Here is a 23,048-nt window from a genome sequence, read left to right on the forward strand (position 1 = left end):
GACGCGATGCAGTATAAGAAAATGGGGGAATCTTGTAATATTGAAAAGATGAAAGTTGTAGTTGCAATTTGAAAAAATACTGTTGACGACGATGACCCGTATATAATCACGTATTTGGACAAAGATTAGCCAAAAATCTAGCGTATGTAGCTGTCAGTATAGGGTACACGCGACCCATCAAGTAGCACATAAATAACATTTTGTTGCAGATAAGAAATTTTGAAAGTAATAATAATTTTTTGATATTTTTCGGAGGCAAGCAATTAGAGTGGGTCCCAGAGAGGGAAAAATTTCTCCTTGTGTTTTCTTATTCTTTTTGGTTTTTTTGTTCTTCTTCTCCTCGGCTTCACACAGTTCTTTCATTGCTTATTTTTCTTCCATTCAACAATTCTTCCATTCTTCATATCTCTCCTTTCTCTTGCTTACCCTCTTCTCTTTCCTAAAAAAAGATTGCGACTTTTATGAGGCTCGGTTTCTTTGACTCGTTCACACCAAATTCTTTGCGTATCTCTCAAAACAGTGCATGGTTTTGGGTTTAGGAGCTGGGATTCATTTGGGGGTCACATCCTTGTATTCGTTTTTGGGTTTGCTTTGACGGTACGGTGTGCATTTCTTCATAATTTTTTTTTTTAAAATCATTTTTCGTACACTTATTTTACGCCTTGACGGGAGTTGAAAATGGCAGTTTTCCTGGTCTATCATGGAAGATTTGATTGGAAACAGAAGATTTGATTGAGTGTTTTTTCTGATTTTTGTGGATCAGTCGTATGTGGATTCCCTTTTGTCCACTAATGTTATTTCTACATTGAGCTTTGATTCATTTGTTCATTACTCTTTGCATTGCTTGCTATTTTAAAAATTCCAATTTAAGATTTTGGGTTCTCAACTCTTTGTCAATGCATTGTTTGCAAACAAATCTGCAATTGTAGTCCTTCGTTTAGTTTTATATTATCTTGTGTTTTAATTTCTGCGGGACTAATGAATCTGGGCCTTCTCAGTTGTTTTTACCAAATCTTTTGATCTTGTACGGAATGTTGGCTATTGTTTGGAAATTACTATCGCAAGCATATCACCTTAATCGATAATTCTTTTGTGCACTGTTAGACTATAAGTATTTTCTTTTTCTTTCCCTCGAGCTTTGTTTGATTCAACTTACTGCAAATTCTGTATTTCCTTTGTTTATTGCATCAATCCATACCACAAGAAAAGACTGATTTCTTACCTTCCGTGCACTTCTTAAAATGTTTGATCATTTACCTGTCGTCCATGAATTTCAACGTGTTCATATTTTACGAAGAGGCTTCCCCCTCTTTCTCTCTGAAAATATTTCCATAAAATAAAGTAATTAAGCCCAGACAATGCTTTCCAATTTTCTATGATCCTTTTATACTCTATGATAACAGTTAGGGTCTTTAAACAATTGTTTGACTCTAGGATTTTATAAGAACGAATATCTGGTTGATATTGAGTGCCATTGATAATTTCAGCTTTTATTTATTTAGGTAGATATGCTTTTTCCTCTTTCTTTTCAATCTTTAAATTACATGTGACAGTTTTTGTTTATATGTACACGTTTTAATTTGTATATGTAGTGTTTAATAACTATTATTTTTGTGAAAAGGGAAAGTGAACTGAAATTGAATTTTATGCATCTACGTTCTTTTCTTTGGAGGATTTAATTTATTTTAGTTGGGCTTTATATAGAAGTAGGGTTATGTTCAAATTGACTTTTGGGAGTTTTATGAATTAATTCATTTGAGAGAAAAAAGAATGTCAAATCTCATTCAGTACTCATACTTTTTGTTGCACCAGAAGAAAGTGTTGGATCGGATGTGTATTATGTGCCATTATTGTGGTGCGGGCTTGTCAGAATCAAATTTTGACAATAAGAAAGAGGGTAATGAGAATAGTCTAAAGTTCAATGTCAAAGTTTCCATTAGGCCTTGCAAATCATGTGGAGAGAAGCTAGAGCGAGCAAATGCGAAGTGGCGTAGTAATAGTCCATATGTGACACCATATGTCAGTCCAACTACATCGTTGCAAAGTACTGATAGCTGTGTGTCCACCTGCAGTAAATTACCATCCCTCTGTTTTCATTTTATAATGCTGATGATGTTAGTCTTATAGTACAAGATGGTTTTATATAACCAAGTTTTTCTTGAATGTCTGATATTTCAGGTGAGTTTTCAGTTGATGTGAACTCATCTGACAGGTACTTAGCTACGTCCAAACAGAGGTGTGAATAAAATGTTTATCCTAGATATGCTCAAGTACTTGCTTTGTTTCTTATGCTAGGAATAGTCAAGAAGAATGTACAGTTGAAGGTGGTGGTGTGGAAGATCTCGGTTATCAGTTGAATGGTTCACAAAAAGTGATGGATAACTATTCAGAAGAAAGCAATAACAACAATGAGGGTTACACAGTGAGAGATGTGGAGATTGTACAAGGGCATAACTTTCAAGAAGAGAAAGCTTATCGTTCTGAAGACCCTATTGAATCCTCTGTTGAGGAAACTGAATATTCTCTTCCTGATGATTTGGAAGTCCAAACTTGGGAACCTCCTGAACCGGAGAACCCACAGGATGACATGGACAATAGTGTGACCTGTAATGATGATGATGAAGACCACGGCATAGGGGTTGCAAACTGGGGTGAGCCAATTTCTATCAATAGTTCTGAGGATGAATTAAGTGGGAGCTATAGGTTCAAAGAGGAAAAACAAAGAGCAATGGAAGAAATGATGAATGGGAAATTCAAGGTACTTGTTGGTCAGCTTCTTAAATCTGTAGGAGTTTCCTCTTGGGATGAAGGTGATAAGAGTTGGGTGGACATAGTTACATCTTTATCATGGGAAGCCGCTTCTTTTTTGAAGCCTGATGCAGTAGGAGGTAGTACAATGAATCCTGATGGATATGTTAAAGTGAAGTGCATTGCTGCTGGTTCTCGTGGCCAAAGGTAAATGCAATTTGTTCATTAAGAATTTGCTTTCTGACATTTCTATTTATTGTTTTTACATATATTCGCACTATCCGGTTAGGAAATGGTGGAATTTTTACTTCACAGAATTTTTGTTTCAAATTCATAATGGTTATAGGTCTCGTTTGGAAGAGCTTATCAACAACTTAGTTGGACTTGTGTTGTAAGTGTTTATGAGGCTGTTTGAGAGAGTTTATGAAAATATCTCATGACTTGCCCATAAGATGTTTTTGGCTGATCTTAATAATCTCCGAAAGATAGCTTTATTTGAAGCTTAAATGACCAACCTCCAAATTTCACCAGGGCCAAAAATATAAAATACGCAGTCTTTTTTTCTTCCTTAAAATTGAATATTTTATTTTATTCATTTCTTCTCCTTAATTAATATAAATTTTAACTCCTACATGAATCAAAAATATACATTTGTGGCTATATTTTTCTTCACGTTTCTTTCTTTTTCACTATAATATATTTTAATTAAATACATTTATATTTTTATCTGAGGCCAGTAATCTATTTTATATGTTGTATGTTTTTTATGTTTCCTTCTAAACCGATGTGTAGTGGCGAAACTTTTATTATAGTATACTATTTTATATGCTTATATTTTTTTATACACATGATAGTGATTTTTAAGTTTATATCATGATTTAATGATATATATATATATATATATATATTTTTTTTTTTAAATTTTAATCGTGTTTTTTATTATTAAATATTTAAAATCTAAAATTCTTGATATGTGTCACTTAATTGTTTCAAATTTATGAGACTTAAATGTTATTAAAATTTAAAAATGGGTAAATTATGACTAGTAATTTCTATTTTTAATATTTTTGGTATATATATAATTAAAATTGTCATGTGACCTTGCACGGATTATAGATATCCCTGCAACATACACAACGGAAGAAAATCCAATGCAAGGACCATATTGGCAAAATGTCTTACGAGTTATAATTTTGTGTAATTTAGCATATTAAATTGAACCCACATTTTTTGAAGTCGTGATTAGATTTTCAATGTGCAAGGAGGTGTTTGTTGTTGTGTTTCAATTATCTTTTGATTCCCACAGATAGTGCAATGCAAGAGAAGGAAATAGGAGAAAAACACGGTAAGTGAGAAATACAGAGACGAAGCGTGAAAACTGAAAGAGAAGTTAATGATGAACGTGGAAGAGGGTCATGTGACTATTTTTAGTTTGGAATTAGATTTAGGCCTAATAGTTACTATTACACCCTCTCATCTCTTGTAATAAACTAGCATATAAAAATTAGCATGCGCTTTTGAGTCACAATAGCAAATTTTAAAGAAAATATTTTGTGCTGCAGTCAACTAATCAGAGGTTGTGTCTTCAAAAAACATGCTGCTCACAAGCATATGCCAACTAAGTATAAAAATCCAAGATTATTACTGATTAGCGGCATGCTTGGCCATTCTATTAATGGGCTGTCCTCATTTGACTCCATGGACCAGGTAACTTAATTAGATTACATTCTGTTATTCACCTTCCATTCTCTAGCTGATTATTTCGTTGCTTACAGGAGAAGGATGATCTGAAATCTAAAATGGATCGTATTGAAATGTGCCATCCAAATGTTATATTAGTGGAGAAAACTGTCTCTCGTGATATACAAGAGTCAATTTTGGCAAAGGGAATGACACTTGTGCTTGATATGAAGCTTCACCGTCTGGAAAGAGTTGCACGTTGTACTGGTTCACCAATTTTATCATGTGATAATTTGAACGGTCAAAAGCTAAGACACTGTGATTTTATTTACTTTGAGAAGTTTGTGGAGGAACATGATGGGGTTAGTGAGGGAGGAAAGAAGCCCATAAAGACTTTGATGTTCATTGAGGGCTGTCCTACACGTTTGGGGTGCACGGTATGCCATTATCTTTTACTCGGAATCTCTGTTTTCTTATTTATTCTAATTCTTAATCTTCCAAACTAAACTCTTTTTCTTTCTTTGGTGACGCTGCAAATTTGTATGTGTTTACTGAAGTGCATTTATTTGAAAGTATACACATGCTTGTATAGTTGAACATTTTGTCTCTTTAGCATGGCATGATAATGAAGCCTCAATTTGGATGTGGATACCATATTACACTTACAGCTGTATAAGGCAATATCTTGAATAATGAATTAGCACTTTTACGTAATTGATTCTGATTTTCACTTTGAAAGTATAAGATAGAAATTTAGTATAGAATTATTGATGTATTTTGGCATAACAAGTCAAGTGTCACAATGAGTATTCTACTTATATTCCTGGCCAATGCTGAACATCTTAACAAACTTTTCACGCCTAAGACTAGTTAGATTTAAAATAAAATCACTCCTGTTCCTTCACATAATAAAAAATTTCAATGAATAGATGCTTCTATATATCAGTAAAATGCCTGAGGAGTATTGGTTTAGTGACTTTGGATGAAGGAAATTTCACACAATGTTTGCTTCATTATCATCAGCATATTAGTAACTTAAAAGCTGCTTGTAATCCTTTATTTCTAAGATGCTCCTACAGTGTGTTTATTCTCTAATCATTGCTTCATTTAGGTCTATCTCAACTATTATTGATTTTTATTCTACCATCATCTGTCATGATATGAACATGAAGTTATAGTTTGTGGCCTTTCTTCTTATCTAGAGTTAACTGCTGCTTTACCTGCAATTGCAGATTTTACTGAAAGGAACTCACAGTGATGAACTGAAGAGGATTAAATGTGTCTTGCGCTGTGCAGTTGTCATGGCATATCACTTAATTCTCGAAACTTCCTTTCTTGCTGATCAGAAAGCTATGTTCTCTACCATTCCAGCCGTGAGTGTCGCAGATATCTTGCCAACCAATAAAGAGTCCTGTGATTCAGCAGCGATTAATTCAAGCATTCCATCTCTCGAGTATTCTGGTGAAAATGGAATAGTTAGTACTGATATTCCCATATGCAATGGACTTCAAGAAAAACACACAAATGGAAACAACCTAGGATCAGAGGGTTTTTCTCCATTCTCTTGTGAACCATATAATCCAGCTGTCCTGTCTGGGTTCTCAGCTATTTCATCTTCTCTTAAGAAAGTTATGGGGGATAGTTTTCCCTCTGCTCAATCTTTATCAGCATACTTTGGTTTCAATGGAAGGAAGCCTGATGATCAGGTTGACGAGTCAATTTCTGTTCTAAACTCTCCAGAGGCAGATGGAATTACCATGATCGAAGCAAAAAATCATTCTAATGAAGTGAAGTCACTTAATGATGGACAATCCCTGTCTTCACCTGCGTGCTTGGACTCCAGTGGGAATATAAGTAAAGATGGCCATAATGACAAAAAAGAACTCCAAAGTAAAGATGATATCGATTCAGTGTTGGATTCTCAGAGTATTTTGGTCTTGATGTCTAGTCGGAATGCCTCAAGAGGGACTGTATGCAAGCAAAGTCATTTTTCCCATATTATGTTCTACGATAATTTTGATATTCCACTTGGAAAGTTTCTAGAGGACAACTTGCTCAATCAGGTTTTCATTGTTTTTTCTATCCTCCTCTACTTTATTTAGTTGACTAATGGTAATCATATGATACAGTGGGTGATTCTGAATCATTGGATAAAGTTATAGTTACATTAGAGCTAGCTAAAAAGTATGTTGGGACTGAAGTTTCAAAATGCAATATCATTTTTATTCTAACTGATTGTTGTTTTATATACAGACAAGACTTTGTGACGCCTGCCAAGAATTGCCAGATTCCCACTTTTATTATTATGCTCATCACAATAAACAGCTTACTATACAAGTTAAAAGCTTGCCCCAGGAAAAACGTTTGCCTGGGGAGGCAGAAGGGAAAATTTGGATGTGGAGCCGTTGTCGAAAATGCAGTTCTGGTTCTACAAAAAGAGTGTTGATATCTACCACTGCCCGTAGTCTATCATTTGGAAAATTTTTGGAGCTTGGCCTTTCTCACTATTCTTCTAGCAGAAAATTGAGTTGTGGCCATTCGCTTGATAGGGATTTTCTCTACTTCTTTGGGTAAAATAATCTGCATATTCCTTTTTATAGTATAATATAATCCGCTTTGTACTTGTTTTGGTTTATGTTTAACATGTTCAATGTTAGTTCTAGAGAAGCAGATGCATTGTTTAACATGTCACATAGACTTCTAAGTTCTGATGATTATGAATTAGGTTATTACGTAACATTTAGTTTATTTCCTTTTGCGCTGATACAAATTTGAAGTGCCACCTAACTACTTTTAAGATTTAGGAATGCTCCTTACTGTAAGGTGCTTATTTTTGTTTGTGCTCTGTATAGGTTCCATGATTTGTGGCTTAATAAATTCAAGGAGGGTTTTATTGATGTGTTTTATTATGTCTCTGCTTATATGCAGATTAGGTCACATGGTTGCTATGTTCAGATATTCTTCTGTCACCACATATACCGTGTCTATGCCTCCTCAAAAACTGGAGTTCAATGGTGCAATGAAACAAGAGTGGCTTTTGAAAGAGACCAAGAATGTATGCTTCCTATTAGGCTATTTTCATTTAGATATTTCTTTTGTAGTGGCTGAAATATAGTATACATAAGTTGAGATCAGTTATGTTCTTAATTCTCATACATTGCCTGCATTTAACTTAACTTTTTTTTTTTTTTTTTTTTTCTGTTTTAAGGTGTATATGAAAGGCATATCATTATTCAGAGAAGTTGCAAACTGTTTAAAGACAATACATTTTGATGACCTTGGAGGATCAATTAGAGATTTCTCCGAGGTTGAGAAGATGTTAAAACAAGAGCAGGAAGAGTTTGAGGTTAGCTTTCTGTTTGGAAATGATTTAGAAATTTCTTTTGACATGGAACCAACTCAAATCCTAATTTGAATGTGTCTATAGAAGTTGTAAACCCCAAATCTCTCTTTTCTTGCTCTAACCTTAAATTTGGATTTATATTTGTTTACTATGATATTCTAGAATGCATTAACAACAGTGTTGGAATTTACTCTGATGGAATTAGTACAATAAAAGTCTGAAGTTTGACATTGCTATCACTATAGCTCTAACAAAAGTTTCATTGCCAATGAAAGATTTAGTTTTTAGTTTAGTGTGGAAATGTTTAATTTGTCCAGTGATACATTAGTTTTGGATTTTCATTTCATTTCAAGTTTCCCCCCTGATGGAAGCCTTACACATATAGTGATTACTATGATGAGTATTAATTTCCTCCGACTTCTTGTGTTCTGATAACAGGCAAATGTCAAGACTGCTGTTGCTAAAAAAGGGGATCTAGACCAGGCTGCTTTCAAACTTCTCAGTTTAAACCGGTTAATGTGGGATCTTTTGATTGAATCCTATGTGTGGGTTCAACGGTTGTACCCATTACACTCACCTGGTGGTTCAAGACTTGAATTTGATGTCTCTGAGAAAGTTATGCAAGATGGGGATATAAAAATTATGTTTGACACATCTGTTCAAGTACATGAACTACCAGTGAAGGAAATTCCTATTGGAGGACCTCTTCTGGAGTGTAATGAACAGGATGATCCATCTAACACACAGGATGTGAAAATTCCTGTCGTTGATGATTTGATATCAAGGAGATCTTCTGACCAAAAGTTGCAATTGAGTCTGGATGTTTCCACTCAGTTACCAGATCATCTTGAAGTGCGCAAGAACTCTCCAGTTTCTACAGATACTAATCATCCAGTTGCAGATTTAAAGGTATTAAATAAAAGTGCTTCCAATTCACCAGTTTCCAACTTGCTGGATTCAAATGATTGGTTCTGGAAGCCATTTACCGAGATTCGGCAGATAGGCATAAGGGAATTCCAGAAAAGATTATTGCCAAAATTTGAATCTGTAAGCAGCTCTATTGCTGAATATTTACCCACAGCCAATCAATTAATCACTGAGGAAGGTACACGGTTGCATATCCCGCTCAAGAGTGACAATCATGTTGTGTCTGACTTTGAGGGTGAATCCTCAAGTATTATTGCTTGTGCATTAGCCTTATTGAAAGATACAAATGAGGTATCAGAAGTTAATGATGAGGACGATAGAAATGAAGTTGGAATAACTTCAAAGTCAACAGAAAGTTTGCATAGCTTGACCCATGGTGCCACCTTAACTTCTTCACAATCATTTTCAAGGAGTTCTTCAGATTCAGAGGCAGTACATTCTGCTGCAAGCATGTCAGAAGAGTTACGAGCCTCTCGTGCTACAGAAAACCATAGCATAGAGATTGCTATGGGTTGTGCAAAATCACTTGGCAGGGAAAAATATTCAGTGATATGTCATTATTTCAAGCAGTTTCGTGAACTAAGAAATTGGTGTTGCCCATCTGAGCTTGATTTTATTGCTTCTTTAAGCCGCTGTAGGAATTGGGATGCCAAAGGTGGAAAAAGCAAGTCCTATTTTGCAAAAACACTTGATGACAGATTCATCATAAAGGAAATAAAGAGGACAGAACTTGATTCATTTTTGGGGTTTTCTTCTTTGTATTTCAAACACATGAGAGAGTCATTTGAATCTGGAAGTCAAACTTGTCTTGCAAAAGTGTTGGGGATCTATCAGGTTGGTGAGCTGTTTGCGCATCTTTGTCTTTTCCATTGCCCAACTTTTCACTTATTTATTAAATTTCAGTCTCTATTTACATTTTTTTTTTACTTTTAGTTCCTACATTTAACAAAGTATTCTAGTCCCTTAACAGGGATCTTATCTTTCCTAGTTTTTTGGGATTAAAACTGAAATAAAAGCAAATAGATAGGGAAACTAAAGCAAAAGAAAATGATATTCCGGAACCAAAAATATAATTAAGGCACTGTACATTTTCTGGCTTCATGGAATTTTAAGCATTTCAACCTGAATGCAGGTTACTAAAAGACATGTCAAAAGTGGAAAAGAGGTTAAATATGATCTCATGGTGATGGAAAATCTTACCTACAATCGAAATATTACTCGCCAGTATGATCTTAAAGGTGCTCTTTTTGCCCGGTACAATTCTGCTGCTTATGGTGATGGAGATGTTCTTTTGGATCAGAATTTTGTGAATGACATGAACTCTTCCCCATTATATGTCAGTCATAAAGCAAAGCGTGTTCTTCAACGCGCTGTTTGGAATGACACATCTTTTCTGAATGTAAGTCTTCATTAGAAGAATTTTGCCTGTAAGCTTAACTTTTCTGATTGAATTGTAGTATTTCTCTGAACTAATTTCTTGCGTTATTACATGAAGTATAGTTGGTAACACTGAATAAATTGGCAATTTATTAGAATATGATCAATATTTTCAAATATTGGGAATTCTTATACCTTGCCCTCATTCATTCCTCCCCAATTCAGCCTACTAAACATACCTGCAATCCATCGCTGGTATTTGTACCTAAATTCTTAATAAACAGTATATATCATATCATGCTTTATGTTACCCTTGTGTTTATATTTTTCTTGAATTTGTTTTGTTTTGGATTTCTTTTCCTGATTATCTGACATTGTTCATTTCGTTGTTTGCTCGATATGCAGTCAATCAATGTGATGGATTACTCCTTGCTTCTTGGAGTAGATTCTCAGAAGCGCGAGCTAGTCTGCGGGATCATTGATTATCTCAGACAGTATACATGGGACAAACATCTTGAGACATGGATGAAGTCATCACTTGTTGTTCCAAAAAATTTGTTGCCAACTGTAATCTCTCCTAAAGAGTACAAAAAGAGGTTCAGAAAGTTTATGTCTACATATTTTTTTAGTATTCCAGATCACTGGTTTTCTCAGAAATCCTCCATTCCGTGCAAACTTTGTTGCTCAGGGGAAGAGGATGATGATCATCCTTCCCCGGAAAAGCCCTAGTACAAGAGTGACAAGTGCTTTCTCTGTCCAAATCTTTTTATTTCTCTCCAAAATATATATACAAATTTGAGAATTTATGCAAGTAGTTAACACTGTATATAGACAATCAAATATTTGATTGTAAACCTAGCCCTGCTATTCTGCATTTTTTAGCGAATTTCTAGGGATGCTGTCATTTACAGGTCCATCCTCTCCCTGTAAGAGAAGAGTAAATTTTTGTAAAGACTAAGGTAAATGTAAAGGTTTATTTAATCAATGAAGAGTTGTAACTCCTCCCCTAACCTTGTTTATTGCTTCTTTACAGATTAAAGCACATTATTTACAAATTGTAATTACTATTTGTATAAACAGTACTGTTACATGAAAGAAAAGCTGCAAGTTAGGATTTCACAAGAAATAAAAAATAGGAAAGTTAGATAGAATAAAGTGATAGGAAATATTAAGTGTATGTCTCATCCATATTTTTCATTTCAATGTCGTTAGAGAGAAACTTTTTAGTTTCACTTAATAGACTAAGATCTTTAGTTGCAAAGCAAAATATCATTAACATATAGAATCATAAATATAAATTTGCTTTCACTAACTTTAAGATATATACATCGACCACAATATTTTCTTTAAATCCAAAGGATATAATAATATCATTGAACTTAAGATACCACTGCTTACAAGGTTGTTTAAGTCCATATATTGATTTCTTAAGTTTACATACCATGTGTTTCTTTCCTTCTTCAACGAACAACACTAGTTGGTCTTCCCGTTTAGAAAGACGATTTTAACATCCATATGATGTAACTCTAACAGAATAAGCTACTAATGTCATAATGATTTGGAAGAATTTATTGAAAACAAATGAAAATGTTTCCTTATAGTCAATGCCATCCTTTTGAGTAAAACCTTTGGCAACAAGTCGAACCCTGTAACGTTTAATATTGCCATGCGAGTCACACGTAGTCCTAAAGACCCATTTACACCCAACTCTCTTGCATCCTTATGACAATTCCATAAGGTTCTATATACAATTTTGTGTCATTGATTTAAGTTCATCTTTTATGACATCTAACCACTTATCAGAATTATCACCATTGATGGCTTCTGAAAACGAAATTAGATATTTGATGCCTAAGTCATTCTTTGAGTATTGTAGATAAATCACATAATCATTCGAAATAGTAGATTTTCTTTCTCTTTGGGATCTTCTCAATAGTGTTTCTTGTGGTTGTTCTACTACAAATTCATTGTTAATCTAGGGATCGTTAATTTGTTCTTCTTCTTTATCATTGTGTGGTTCAACATGATGAACAACAATTTTTGAAGTAGATGTACTAGTTAAAGGAACTTGTACTTTGACTTCCTTAATCTCCACATTTCGTGAAGCTTCACTCCCACTAGTTTAACCATTCTCAATGAACATAACATTTCTAGTTTCAACAATTCTCGTACTATGGGAAGGATAGTAAAACATATACCATTTTGACTTTGCTGGATAACTAATGAAATATCTACTGATTATTCTTGCATCCAGTTTCTTTTCTTGCAAATTGTATATTCTATTTTTACCTAGCAACTCCAAAAATGTTGGTGTCTCAAACTGAGTTTCCTACTTGTCCACAATTCAAAAGGTGTTTTTTTTTAACTGCCTTACTAGGAGCCCTATTCAACAAATACATGACAATGTTTAAAGCATACACCCACAATGATTCATATAAAGATGAATTACTTAATATGCTCCTAACCATATTCATTAAGGTTCAATTACACCTTTCTAACACACCAATGGTGTACCTGACATTGTGTATTAAGCACAAATATCACGTTTATTCAAGGAACTTAGCAAATGGACCAGGATGTTGTCCACTTTCATCGTATTTTCCATAATATTCACTACTTCTATCTGACATGACAATTTTCACCTTTCTGTATAATTATCTTTCCACTTCATTTATATAAATTTCCAATGAATTCACTGTTTGAGATTTCTTATGCAAATAAACATACCCATAACATGAAAAATCATCAATAAAGGTGATAAAGTACCTTTCTTTATTAACAAAATGTACATAAAAAAGTTCCATATATCATTGTGTAATTTCAAGAAGTTGAGTGCTTTGTGTGGCTCATTTCTTTGTGTGTTTTGTCTGTTTGCCTTTAATATAATCCACACATACATTCAGATTAGTAAAATCTAAAACCATAAGTATTTCATTATTTACAAATGTTTACATCCTTTCTTTGGAAATGTGTCCCAAATGCTTATGCCACAAGTAAGCAAAACAATCATTCACTAAACTACATTTAGTGAAGACGAAGTCCGAGGTAGTGTCATCGTCTTCTTCATAAGAAGTTGGGGCGATCACCGCCTTCAGTGGCATTTGGTTCGCCACCTTTGCCTTTGAAGCCAATTTCAACAAATCTTTCTTATTGAAGTGTGTCAACATTCTATCTGCAAAAAGACATAAGAAGAATCGCCTACGTTTAATACGTAAAATCTTACTCTCTAAGGTTAAAGGAAAAAAGTGTACCAGTATAACTCTTTAAAGAGTTTGGGTCAAACTCGTCAGCCAGAAGGTAAGCGGTATCAAAGGTAACTGGGAGGCTTGAGAAAAATTTGCAAACCTCTTGGTCAGTAGAAGCTAAGTCATCTAAGCGCCGAGCAACTTTGAAGTTGGGTTTTTGAGTCTAGTACATGGAAAATAACCTTTGAAATTTTTGTAAGACAATTGGAAAAAGGTAAGAATTCCCCTTCCAGAAACACTATTTAACGAGACCCATAGTTGACAACCTAGTTTCTTCATCTTGAAGAGGTAAAGGAACACGTCAACAGAGGGTGGGATGTCGAGCTGATCATAGAGGATAGAGAAGGCTCAGACGAATGCTCAGCTATTGGGATGTAGTTGGATAGGGGCCATGTTGAACTCGGTTAGAAGCTCTTTTTCAAAATCTGATAAAGGGAGGCGAAGAAGGAATCTTGTAAAAACAGTGGCGTATAAGTAGCAAAAGGGTCTATTAGGGGATATGGCTTCATCACAACACACGAGCTGCCTACCTCACAAGGGTCTAAGAAAATCCAATTGTCTTCTTTGCCGAAATGGCATTTACTCTTCCTAAGGGTCACTATTTTCTCGTGGGAGGTATAGGAAGAGGTTTCGGTTAGGAGGTTTGGCGGAGTCTAAGGGTACAAAGATTTATAATCCATGGCTGGTTGCATCTAAACACAATCACACGCAGAAAGCGAAAAACAACTCAGACCCAACACAACAAAGAAACAAGCAAGGCAAGCATAAATTTAGGAATTCATACAATAGAAGAATAAAAGAACAAAACCTAACATGCATTTCGGAATTCATATGACAACTTACGAGTGATCAACATCAAGCACATATATGAACAAATAAAAGCAAAAAATGATCCCAGATAGAGCATGCAATTGTAAAAGATGAATAATCGGGGTTGACGAAAAGGAATACCTTTTTTGATTGGAGGAAAAGAAGCTTTGAGAAATGCGTGGGGAACTTTGACTAATGAGTAAGGAGAGTCTGAAGTTTTTGAAAGTTTAAAATTGAACGTTTTGGACGAAGTTTAAGAGGAATAAAGAATTTAGAACGATGGAGTTTCTGCTACCAGTAATGTCAGGACACATGTACGTGTGGGGTCGAATACAGTATAACGTCACTTCAAAGACGCTTCGTGTGTCGTGCCTCACCTACTTCTGAGAAACAGTCACATCAATTAGTTCTCAGGAGACTTTTCGCTTAGCCCAAAGCTCAGCTCGAGCCTGGGGCTTGTGCGTTGGTCATAGTTGGTTCTCGGTAGCAATTCTGTGACAGCTCGGTTCTTGGATAGAACCGGGGGACAACTCGGTTGTTGGACTTGGGTGAAATTCGCGTAAGTGGCCTTTTTCAGGGATGGGCCCAAAGTGCGCATGAAGGTCTTTACGTAATTAAATCGATATACACGTGCTTATAGATATATTTGGGGTGGTGAATATAATATTTGTTATTATTACGTATGTTTGTTATTATTGCGTATATTTATATTTAATATTATTGGGTATCTGTTATTATTACGTGGCAATATGTTTGTTGCACGTGACCAGTTGCTAGTAACCCTAAGTAGATAGGGAGATGCATTGATAACGGAAAGTGGGCCAACGGATAGCACCGAAGGAGTGTTAGTGCCTGTTGCATGTGGCTTTCTGTTAAAAATAAAAGCTAACGTGATTATTTTTCAGTTAAGACTTGCTTATCTCCAGGGAGAGTGGTTACATGTTGCATGTGCGGTTATAAAAGGGGCCTAAGACCCCAGAGGAAGGTACGCTATTTTTGCATACTAGACTCAAAACTGTTACTTTTGGTGAACCCTAGCTGACGTGATCGTCAGAGTGTAATCAACAGGTAGGGCGCCCTCTGTCCCAACAGGTAGCATCGAGAAGGATACGTGAGCTTGATTCCCGAAGAGGTAGTCCAAGAGAAGACGTCCAACCTAGTTAAACGACGGGAGATTCAACCAACGATAACATATACCTTAAGACATAAATTAAATATACAATAAATGTTTAAACAATAAACAATCATTCTATGCATACTAATATTCTCCTGGTGATACATTAATACACAAAACATGATGCTAATGATATCTACATTATTTGATAAGATATATGCATTTACTAGAAATATCTATTATCTTTGAATATATAAATAAAACTAATAATGCATACTCACTACCAATATTCATATCCATTAATCATAAGAACAACTAATCAACTTTTGAGTGATCCATAAATATCTTATAATAATGAACTTCAATTAATCCATGAATCATTTATAATTTAATATTTATTCTATATGTAATTAAAATATCATTCATCATTATTTTAGAATTAAATAAAACATAAAAATTTGAATAACGATTACATTCATAAAACAAAATACACAAATATATATTTGTTTAATGTCATTATTTTTGTTTACCGTAACCTTATCCTCCTCCCACCTTATTTCTCTTTCTTTCAATTAAAAAAAAATTGTAACAAGTCGGATATTAATGTGGTTTAGCATTTCAATTCAATAAAGTGTTTTGATGGGCGTGAAATCATTACCTCCATATTCAATGCATGTGGTTTGCATTTCTGTAACTTAAAATTTGATACAATTGAATAACAATTCGAAAATATAACTAGTTATTACAATACAAATTAATTCTATTCAAAATTTAGAGTGTTTTTTTTTTAAATTCCTAATATAGATTTAGAAGATATAAATACAAGTATTTGTAGAACCAAACCCTAAAATAAAATCTTAAAGCCCTTCCAGATATTCATCTATACGTAGTACAATCGTCATAATTCAATATCATGTCAATTAAAATATAATGAAATTTAATGATTATGATTGAAAATAGATAAATGTGTAGTTTATATGAATGATGTAATTGATATTAAAACTTTACATGACAACAACATTTGAAAATATTCTTATTAATAATTAATCTGATTGGTTTTTTTTGTTTTTATTAAGTATGTTTTGAAATTTCTTTTCATCAGTTTACTCTTACTTTTTTTTGTTGTGTTGTGAACTACAATAACTATACATGAGCTGATGTTGATATAAGTGCAAAAGTATCTAAAAGGCCAAGATCATAGTGTTATGTTAGAATTTTTTGTACTTTGTATAAGATTATAAGTATATAAATATTAACTATGTATTATCAATATTTTGAAAATTTGAAAAACATTGTAATAATTAGAAATTCTTGAGATCTTACAAGTAGTGAAAAGAAATAATCATTTTCATACAATACTTTACAATATTTTTCTAATAATTTAATTATAAAAAATTCTTTCATTCATAAATTAAAATTAGGGTTCATAAAATTATATATATATATATATATATATATATATATATGAAGAATAATAAGTTTGAGAAAACATACTGTGATAATCCATGTAAATTTTAATGCATATCATAATAAGGATGTTATTAAATCTATGATCCTCACATTTCATATATTTATTATAATAAAAATAAATATTTATCCTAATCTATGAGAGACATAATATGAGTAGTTTCTTCAAACTATTTTTTTTACAATTCCTTTTTTATCACACTTTTTTTTTTACAACAACCTTCTTAATAAAGACTTTTTAAATATTTTTCAATCCCTTCAGATTAGGTTTTTATCAAATAATGTCCTACATTAACTAATTAACTCCTTTGATTTATTAAATCACATTTTGTCCCAAAATTTAAAATATATTTCACATGAGTTATTTTATTTAATTAATTTTTATTTAAATAGAATAAAATATGAAATGACAATTTTGTCCTTTTCCTTATTTTTTTATTGACACCCTTTTTTATAATTCTAATATTCTGAACTTTAAAATTTAAAAATACAATTTTATATTATAAATTCTAGAGTTTGAAAATGCATTCTGAACTCTAAAATTAAGAACACAAAAATTATATTCCAAGCTTTAAAATTCAAAATATATTTTCCAAGTTCAAAAATGTATTTTAAACTTTAAAATTTAAAATATAAAATTATATTCTAGACTTCGAAAAGTATAAAAAATACCTTCCAAACTCTAAATTTATATGTATTCCAAATTTTAAAATTCGGAAGGTTTACAGATTATACAATTTGGAAATGAAAAAAAAAAAAAAAATCCCTGCACCTTTTGCTCAAAGTATTTTTGGAATCGAAAGATTCAGTGGAGGAAAAAATTGCCTAACCACAATCACGCAAAATTGCCTAACCGCAATCACGCAGAGGTGTAAGCATTGCCCAAGTTGAAAGCAAATTGCCACCAAAAGTAATTGCTGTAGAAGGAAATGTATATTCCTACAAGAATTTTCATTCCAAAGGAAGGAACCTCAAAAAAAAAAAAACATTTGGAATTGTTTCCATAACTTATGTATTGAAAACATGGTAGTTGAACAGTAATGTATATATTGGAATTGTTTCCGTAACTTAAGTATTGAAAACTTGAAAACATGGTAGTTGAATCGACCTTGTATTTGAGATGTGTAAAAATGCAAAGATACAATAACCTCATATTTCATTTTGAGTGTTGTATATTATCTACATATATATACCACAAAGAAGAAAAACTTAGGGAAGGACTTACAAAAAGAACTTTTTAAATGAGTAGGGGACGAATGAAATGACTGTACTTTTTAAATGGGTAGGGAATGAATGAAATGACGCACCAGGTTCACGGGTAAATTAAAATTAGGACTTTTATTTACAAAAACCATAGTAGTTAGTATCTTACGATTCACGATACGTATCGTACGAAACGATACGGTTTCACCCTCCCACGATTTGAATCGTGTGAAGAATCTTTTTCGTCCCTGAATCTTAGTTGTATCATGCGATTCGCACAAAGAATCGCTGAATCCCGAAACGAAACAATTCTGTATTGTGTGAATCAGTGTGGATTTTAAAAAATGAGTAAATAAAAAAAGATAGACATAATTTGTTTAATAACATGTATGCACCATAGAGGTTGTTTTGATGAAATTGTGTGGCATATATATATATATACATATATATAATTTATATAATTTATTGTATCTTGCATGTATATATATCTTATATATTTAAGTATATATTAAATTTTTTAATGTTTATGAATCTTACGATTCACGATACGAAACGATTTACGATTCATAATATCAGCTCTCCGATACACTACTTGTATCTCGATTCTACTATAAAAAACAATTAAAATTAAAATTAGGATTTTACAAAAGCAAGTCGCGATACGGAATCGTATCACGATTCACACGATACAACTGCGATACGGGAGCAAAAACAATTATTCTTGCAATTCGTATCGCGAACACTATGAATCGTATCGTATCATACAATTCCTATCGTGAATGATTCGTATCGTGAATCGTATGATACGTATCGTGAATCGTACGATACGTATCGTGAATCGTACGATACGTATCGTGAATCGTACGATACGTATCGTGAATCGTACGATACGTATCGTGAATCGTACGATACGTATCGTGAATCGTACGATACGTATCGTGAATCGTACGATACGTATCGTGAATCGTACGATCACTACCATGATTGAAAATATCCTTATACACATTTTGGGACAGTCACAAACTTGCTCTCCTTTTCTCCTAGTGAGCCTTATTCTTTGGAATTCTGAATAGCTGCTTTTTGGAGATGAACAACTGAACCAGCCAAAACATGGTTATTCACTATGATCGTAATGAGGATGATTATGATGATCTTGAGGATTGTGACATGGATGAATCTTTACTTCTATCTTATCAATACAATACTGAGTAGCACTACTAGGCTCGATGTTCTCTCTTACCCACAGTCACTATCCTTACCTTCAACATTTTGCATCTACACTAACAAATGATGGTGAATGCAGACATAATAACTCAGTATTTAGTTAGTCTATTACGTAATTGTGGTTAATTTACCAGTCTAACATACAAAGAGAACAATGGAAACATATCAATTTGGGTGCAATAAGATTGAAATACTTAGTAACACACTATTCATGGTCAATGGCAACTAACTTCTACACCATATAAATAAGTATTCACCATCTAAAGATTTAACAGCATCCCCTCACCAAAAGAAAAGAAATTGGTCCAAGACCGATCCAGATATTAACCGATATCTCGTCCCTTTAAAAGAAGAAAAACAGAAAGAAGTTCTTAAATTCAAGTACAATGACAACGTCGTGGAACTGAAACACCAGGTGGCTTTCTTCTCTCTCGAATTATGGTTTCTTTTATCGTTGGCAGTTTTTGGTGAACTTTCTTCCATATGTGATTCACTGCACCATCCGAAGGTATTGGTCCAATACCACCTGGATGACCACTATCATAGACAAAAATGGGCTGTACCTGAGCCATATTTTGGCGGAACCTAGTTTTCTGCTCTTTTGAAAAACTTTTAAGATGATTGACAAGCCAGTTTGGTTTCAGTGCATCACTAACTGCAACAAAGACAGAAAATTCCGAATAATCCACCATACCTTCAAATGGAAGCTCAATGTTGTCACTGACAATGACAGGTATACAAAGACTTTGTATTGCATCAAAAAGTCGGCATGAAGTCGGTGTATCTCCAGCTGGATGCAGACAAAATTCTGATGTTCTCATCCCTTTTATTGATTGATCTCGGCCAGTTGCATTAGGGAAACCTTCTTCCATTATAACACCAGGCTCATTAATCATTAGATCCCATAACTTCTCTCTAATTATACCTCCCTGAAAATTGAAATATTTGTCAATGAATGAGACAAGCATGGAACAGATATGCTTTTAGGTAAATTAGAAGGACCAGAAAGACCATATGTATGTTGGATGAGTATAATGAATTATTGGTTTCTATTTACAATAAAATACAGTGTGGAATGGAATTTCAAATGCTTTGTTGAGCCGGAATGAATTAGCTTAAGTTTCCATGAGGAAAAAATCCTCCAAGGGCGTTAAATATTTATCACCAACATTATGCTATAGGCTACTTATGACAATCAAGTTTTTCAAAGTAGCCCCCCAATTGCCAAATGAAGACATGATGAATAAAATTTGTTTACAAAACTAGATATATTCGTTAAGTAAATTATATAGGTCAAATCAATCCTTAACCTTAACTTCATAATTAAGCTGCAAAAATCTGAAGTAAATATCTTTGCAGTGACAAAAGGTAGGTTTGATGTATGAGGTAGGAAATATTGGACCTATTTTGTTAATGGTTCTCAAAGAGTAAATCATACATCATACATTTAGAACAAGGAAAACAATGCTATACTTCCCATAACAGATTTTTCAGTGTCATTTAATAGTCATGAATAACATTTGTCCAGATAAAACTTCTAGTGCATGTATGAAGCTATACGATGAAAACAAAAACCATAATGCTCATATTGCAATCATAAATTATAAACAAGCATTATATTAAAATTATCTATATCTAGAGGCATATCCGACTTTATTGCGAAAAAGGCAGGAAGACAGCAATATCACAGTAACAGATATTATCTACTTGACGTGCAAGTTGCAAAGAAGTGGCCAAATAATTGAATAATGCCTTCTGTATTGGTATAGGTACACTAAGATGATTAATTCTTATCACAAAGAACGTCCAAAGCAAGGAGGAGGGTGTCTTATAATCAGAGACAGAAAGGAGAACATTTTGCCTAAAAAATTCTGAGCAACAACAATACTCTAAAGAATAGAGGTGGTCAACACAATTTTTCTTTTCTGAAAACAATTGTAGAAACGCAGACACAGATGGCATTTTTCATATAATCTTGACTCGAAAAAGATAAACCACTTCATTGATAAGACAGTGTCACTACAGTTCAAAGGTAAATTTATCCGAGACCATATGTATCTGATGTGAAAATCCTATCAAGATCAAGTACAATTAGACAAAAGGAACAACACTCACTCAACGAACTCAATCACAAGTCACAAGGTTTTAAAAAAAATCCACAACCCCGATTGCGACCCCAACATCAAGCTTCTACAATTGTTGCTGCATCAGCCACAATGGTTCGCAATTTCCCACAATAATATCAATGATGGTAACAGCAAGCACAACATGAAACACACGAAATGTACCGAAGTTAACATGGGTAGTCCAATACTAACCCGGTGCCTATGTTTAGCTCCTTTGAAATACAGAAGCTGGTGACGCTCCTTGTTTTGTGACAAATCCAACCTCGGAAGCAAATGCGTGTAAGGCACAATCACATCTTTAATCACAGATACTTGAGTATGAGGAACCACACCACTCTCGCTACAGTTAGAACCTCGGGAATCAAGCCTATACCAACCACCAAAATCCACAACGAGCAAAACAGCAGGGGCAATCTCATCTTTGACATGCCACATGGCCATCGGGTCTGCCAAACAACGCTTCAGTTTTAATACCCTGAGAATCCAAAGACTATAAATTCATAAGCCGAAACACCCTCACATTCAACGCAAAAAAAAAACGGTTTCCAAAACGCACCGGTTAGCACAAACACGTGGTCTCGTCCGCCGGAACGGTTCCAGGCCTGGGTGCTTCTAACGGCGTCCATGACTTCCCTCTGCCGCTTGTAATCCTCGTTCCCGGTCTTCTTCCTGAACGCGCCCCTGTTCGCTCCGAGCTGCATCTCCGCGCTGAGCGTGGCGAAGAACGGAACGAAAACGACGTCGGCGAGGCGCGGGTCGAGGACGCGCTTGGCGAAGGAAGTGGCGCGATGTTGAGGTGGGGTCATAAGGTCGCCCGTGATCCAGAACTCGGCGCTGTACTGTTTGATAAGAGGGTTGTCGGGATAGGGCGGGAATTTGGCCGTTGGATGGAGAGAGAGGGGAGCCTGGTGATCTGCGTCGGTGGGGAGTCGGGAATCGGAGAATGAGGTCCAGTAACGGTGCAGTAGGGCGTAGTTAAGGGATCGGGGGAGGTCGGCGACGTAGACGTTGATGGTGGGAGAAGCGTGAGGGGAGGGAGAGGAGTGGAGGATTGAGGCGGTGGGGAAGAAGAGGAAGATGAAGAGGGAGAAAAGGGAGAGGAGGGTGAAGAAGAGGAAGAGATTGGGGACGGTTAAGGAGGTGGTGCTCTTGTTACTCTTCACCATCGTAGCAATTGCTTTCTCACTGTTCTCTCCCTCCCTATTGGAACACAAGGAGACACACCGGAGAAGAAAACACTAGATGGGTATTTTGGTAAAAAAAAAGAAGCTTATACACTACTACACTTAACTGTACACAAATTTCTACAGTATTCCTTTCTTGTTCATCTAGTATTTATTTTATTATACTTACTAATACTATAGTTTTTAACTTGTATTTATTTATATTTTATTCTTTTTCTCTTTTTTTATAAGTTTTATCTCTCCATTTTATCTGTTCTTTTTTTATTTCTCTTCTTTTATAATTAATATTGAAGTAAAGTGACACATATTTTCAATTATTAAATTTTATTTTATATAAATATTTTAATAATTAAATATTTCAATTATCTAACTTTTATTACAAATATTATAATTTCAAAATTTCTAATTTATTGAAACAAAATATTTAAAAGATAAAATAAATTTAAATAAAAATAATTCAAATTTTAAAAATTTTAAATTTCCTAAAATATAATTTTTTTTCAGATATAACCTTTAAGAAGTTTAAAAAACATGAGAAAGATAAAATGTGCCCGATAATTGACAGATAAACAAAATACTAGGATTATAAATGAACAAGAA

At 34.0% G+C, this 23,048-nt stretch overlaps 2 protein-coding genes across 6 annotated transcripts; one reads left to right on the forward strand and one right to left on the reverse strand.

Moving 5' to 3' along the window:
* The first annotated feature begins 293 nt into the window (after window positions 1–293).
* Window positions 294–11,085, forward strand: LOC137829781 (putative 1-phosphatidylinositol-3-phosphate 5-kinase FAB1D). Of its 5 annotated transcripts, none has more exons than XM_068636693.1 (13): window positions 294–597; window positions 1,813–2,071; window positions 2,179–2,212; window positions 2,296–2,955; window positions 4,311–4,455; window positions 4,524–4,865; window positions 5,661–6,491; window positions 6,682–6,998; window positions 7,357–7,483; window positions 7,637–7,774; window positions 8,210–9,532; window positions 9,831–10,097; window positions 10,481–11,085. In XM_068636693.1, exons 2-13 carry the CDS (start codon window positions 1,831–1,833, stop codon window positions 10,802–10,804), a joined length of 4,749 nt encoding a protein of 1,582 aa, XP_068492794.1. In that variant the 5' UTR covers window positions 294–597; window positions 1,813–1,830; the 3' UTR covers window positions 10,805–11,085. The 5 variants fall into 5 exon arrangements, with proteins under 5 accessions (XP_068492794.1, XP_068492795.1, XP_068492796.1 ...); XM_068636694.1 differs by having other exon boundaries at window positions 337–597; window positions 2,302–2,955; XM_068636695.1 differs by lacking the exon at window positions 294–597 and adding an exon at window positions 684–765.
* An 8,208-nt stretch (window positions 11,086–19,293) lies between these two features.
* LOC137828421 (probable arabinosyltransferase ARAD1) lies at window positions 19,294–22,526 on the reverse strand. The gene is made up of 3 exons (XM_068634991.1): window positions 21,821–22,526; window positions 21,457–21,710; window positions 19,294–20,067 (listed from the first exon to the last, which is right to left on the reverse strand). The coding sequence occupies exons 1-3, from the start codon at window positions 22,428–22,430 to the stop codon at window positions 19,516–19,518; spliced, it is 1,416 nt and encodes a 471-aa protein (XP_068491092.1). The 5' UTR covers window positions 22,431–22,526; the 3' UTR covers window positions 19,294–19,515.
* Window positions 22,527–23,048: the final 522 nt, after the last annotated feature.

Source organism: Phaseolus vulgaris, chromosome 7 (genome assembly GCF_000499845.2).
Source record: "Phaseolus vulgaris cultivar G19833 chromosome 7, P. vulgaris v2.0, whole genome shotgun sequence".
In the NCBI taxonomy this organism is placed as follows: domain Eukaryota; kingdom Viridiplantae; phylum Streptophyta; class Magnoliopsida; order Fabales; family Fabaceae; genus Phaseolus; species Phaseolus vulgaris.

Excerpts from the sequence above, each read along its gene's own strand:
- LOC137829781 (XM_068636691.1), top strand. The coding sequence starts at position 1,771 with ATGTCAAATCTCATTCAGTACTCATACTTTTTGTTGCACCAGAAGAAA. Across the intron at positions 6,492-6,681 it reads AGGACAACTTGCTCAATCAG|ACAAGACTTTGTGACGCCTG; the intron begins GTTTTCATTGTT and ends TTTTATATACAG. Across the intron at positions 7,484-7,636 it reads TTTTGAAAGAGACCAAGAAT|GTGTATATGAAAGGCATATC; the intron begins GTATGCTTCCTA and ends TTCTGTTTTAAG.
- LOC137828421 (XM_068634991.1), bottom strand. The coding sequence starts at position 22,430 with ATGGTGAAGAGTAACAAGAGCACCACCTCCTTAACCGTCCCCAATCTC. Across the intron at positions 21,711-21,820 it reads CCACGTGTTTGTGCTAACCG|ACCCGATGGCCATGTGGCAT; the intron begins GTGCGTTTTGGA and ends GTTGTTTGGCAG. Across the intron at positions 20,068-21,456 it reads GAGCTAAACATAGGCACCGG|GGAGGTATAATTAGAGAGAA; the intron begins GTTAGTATTGGA and ends TTCAATTTTCAG.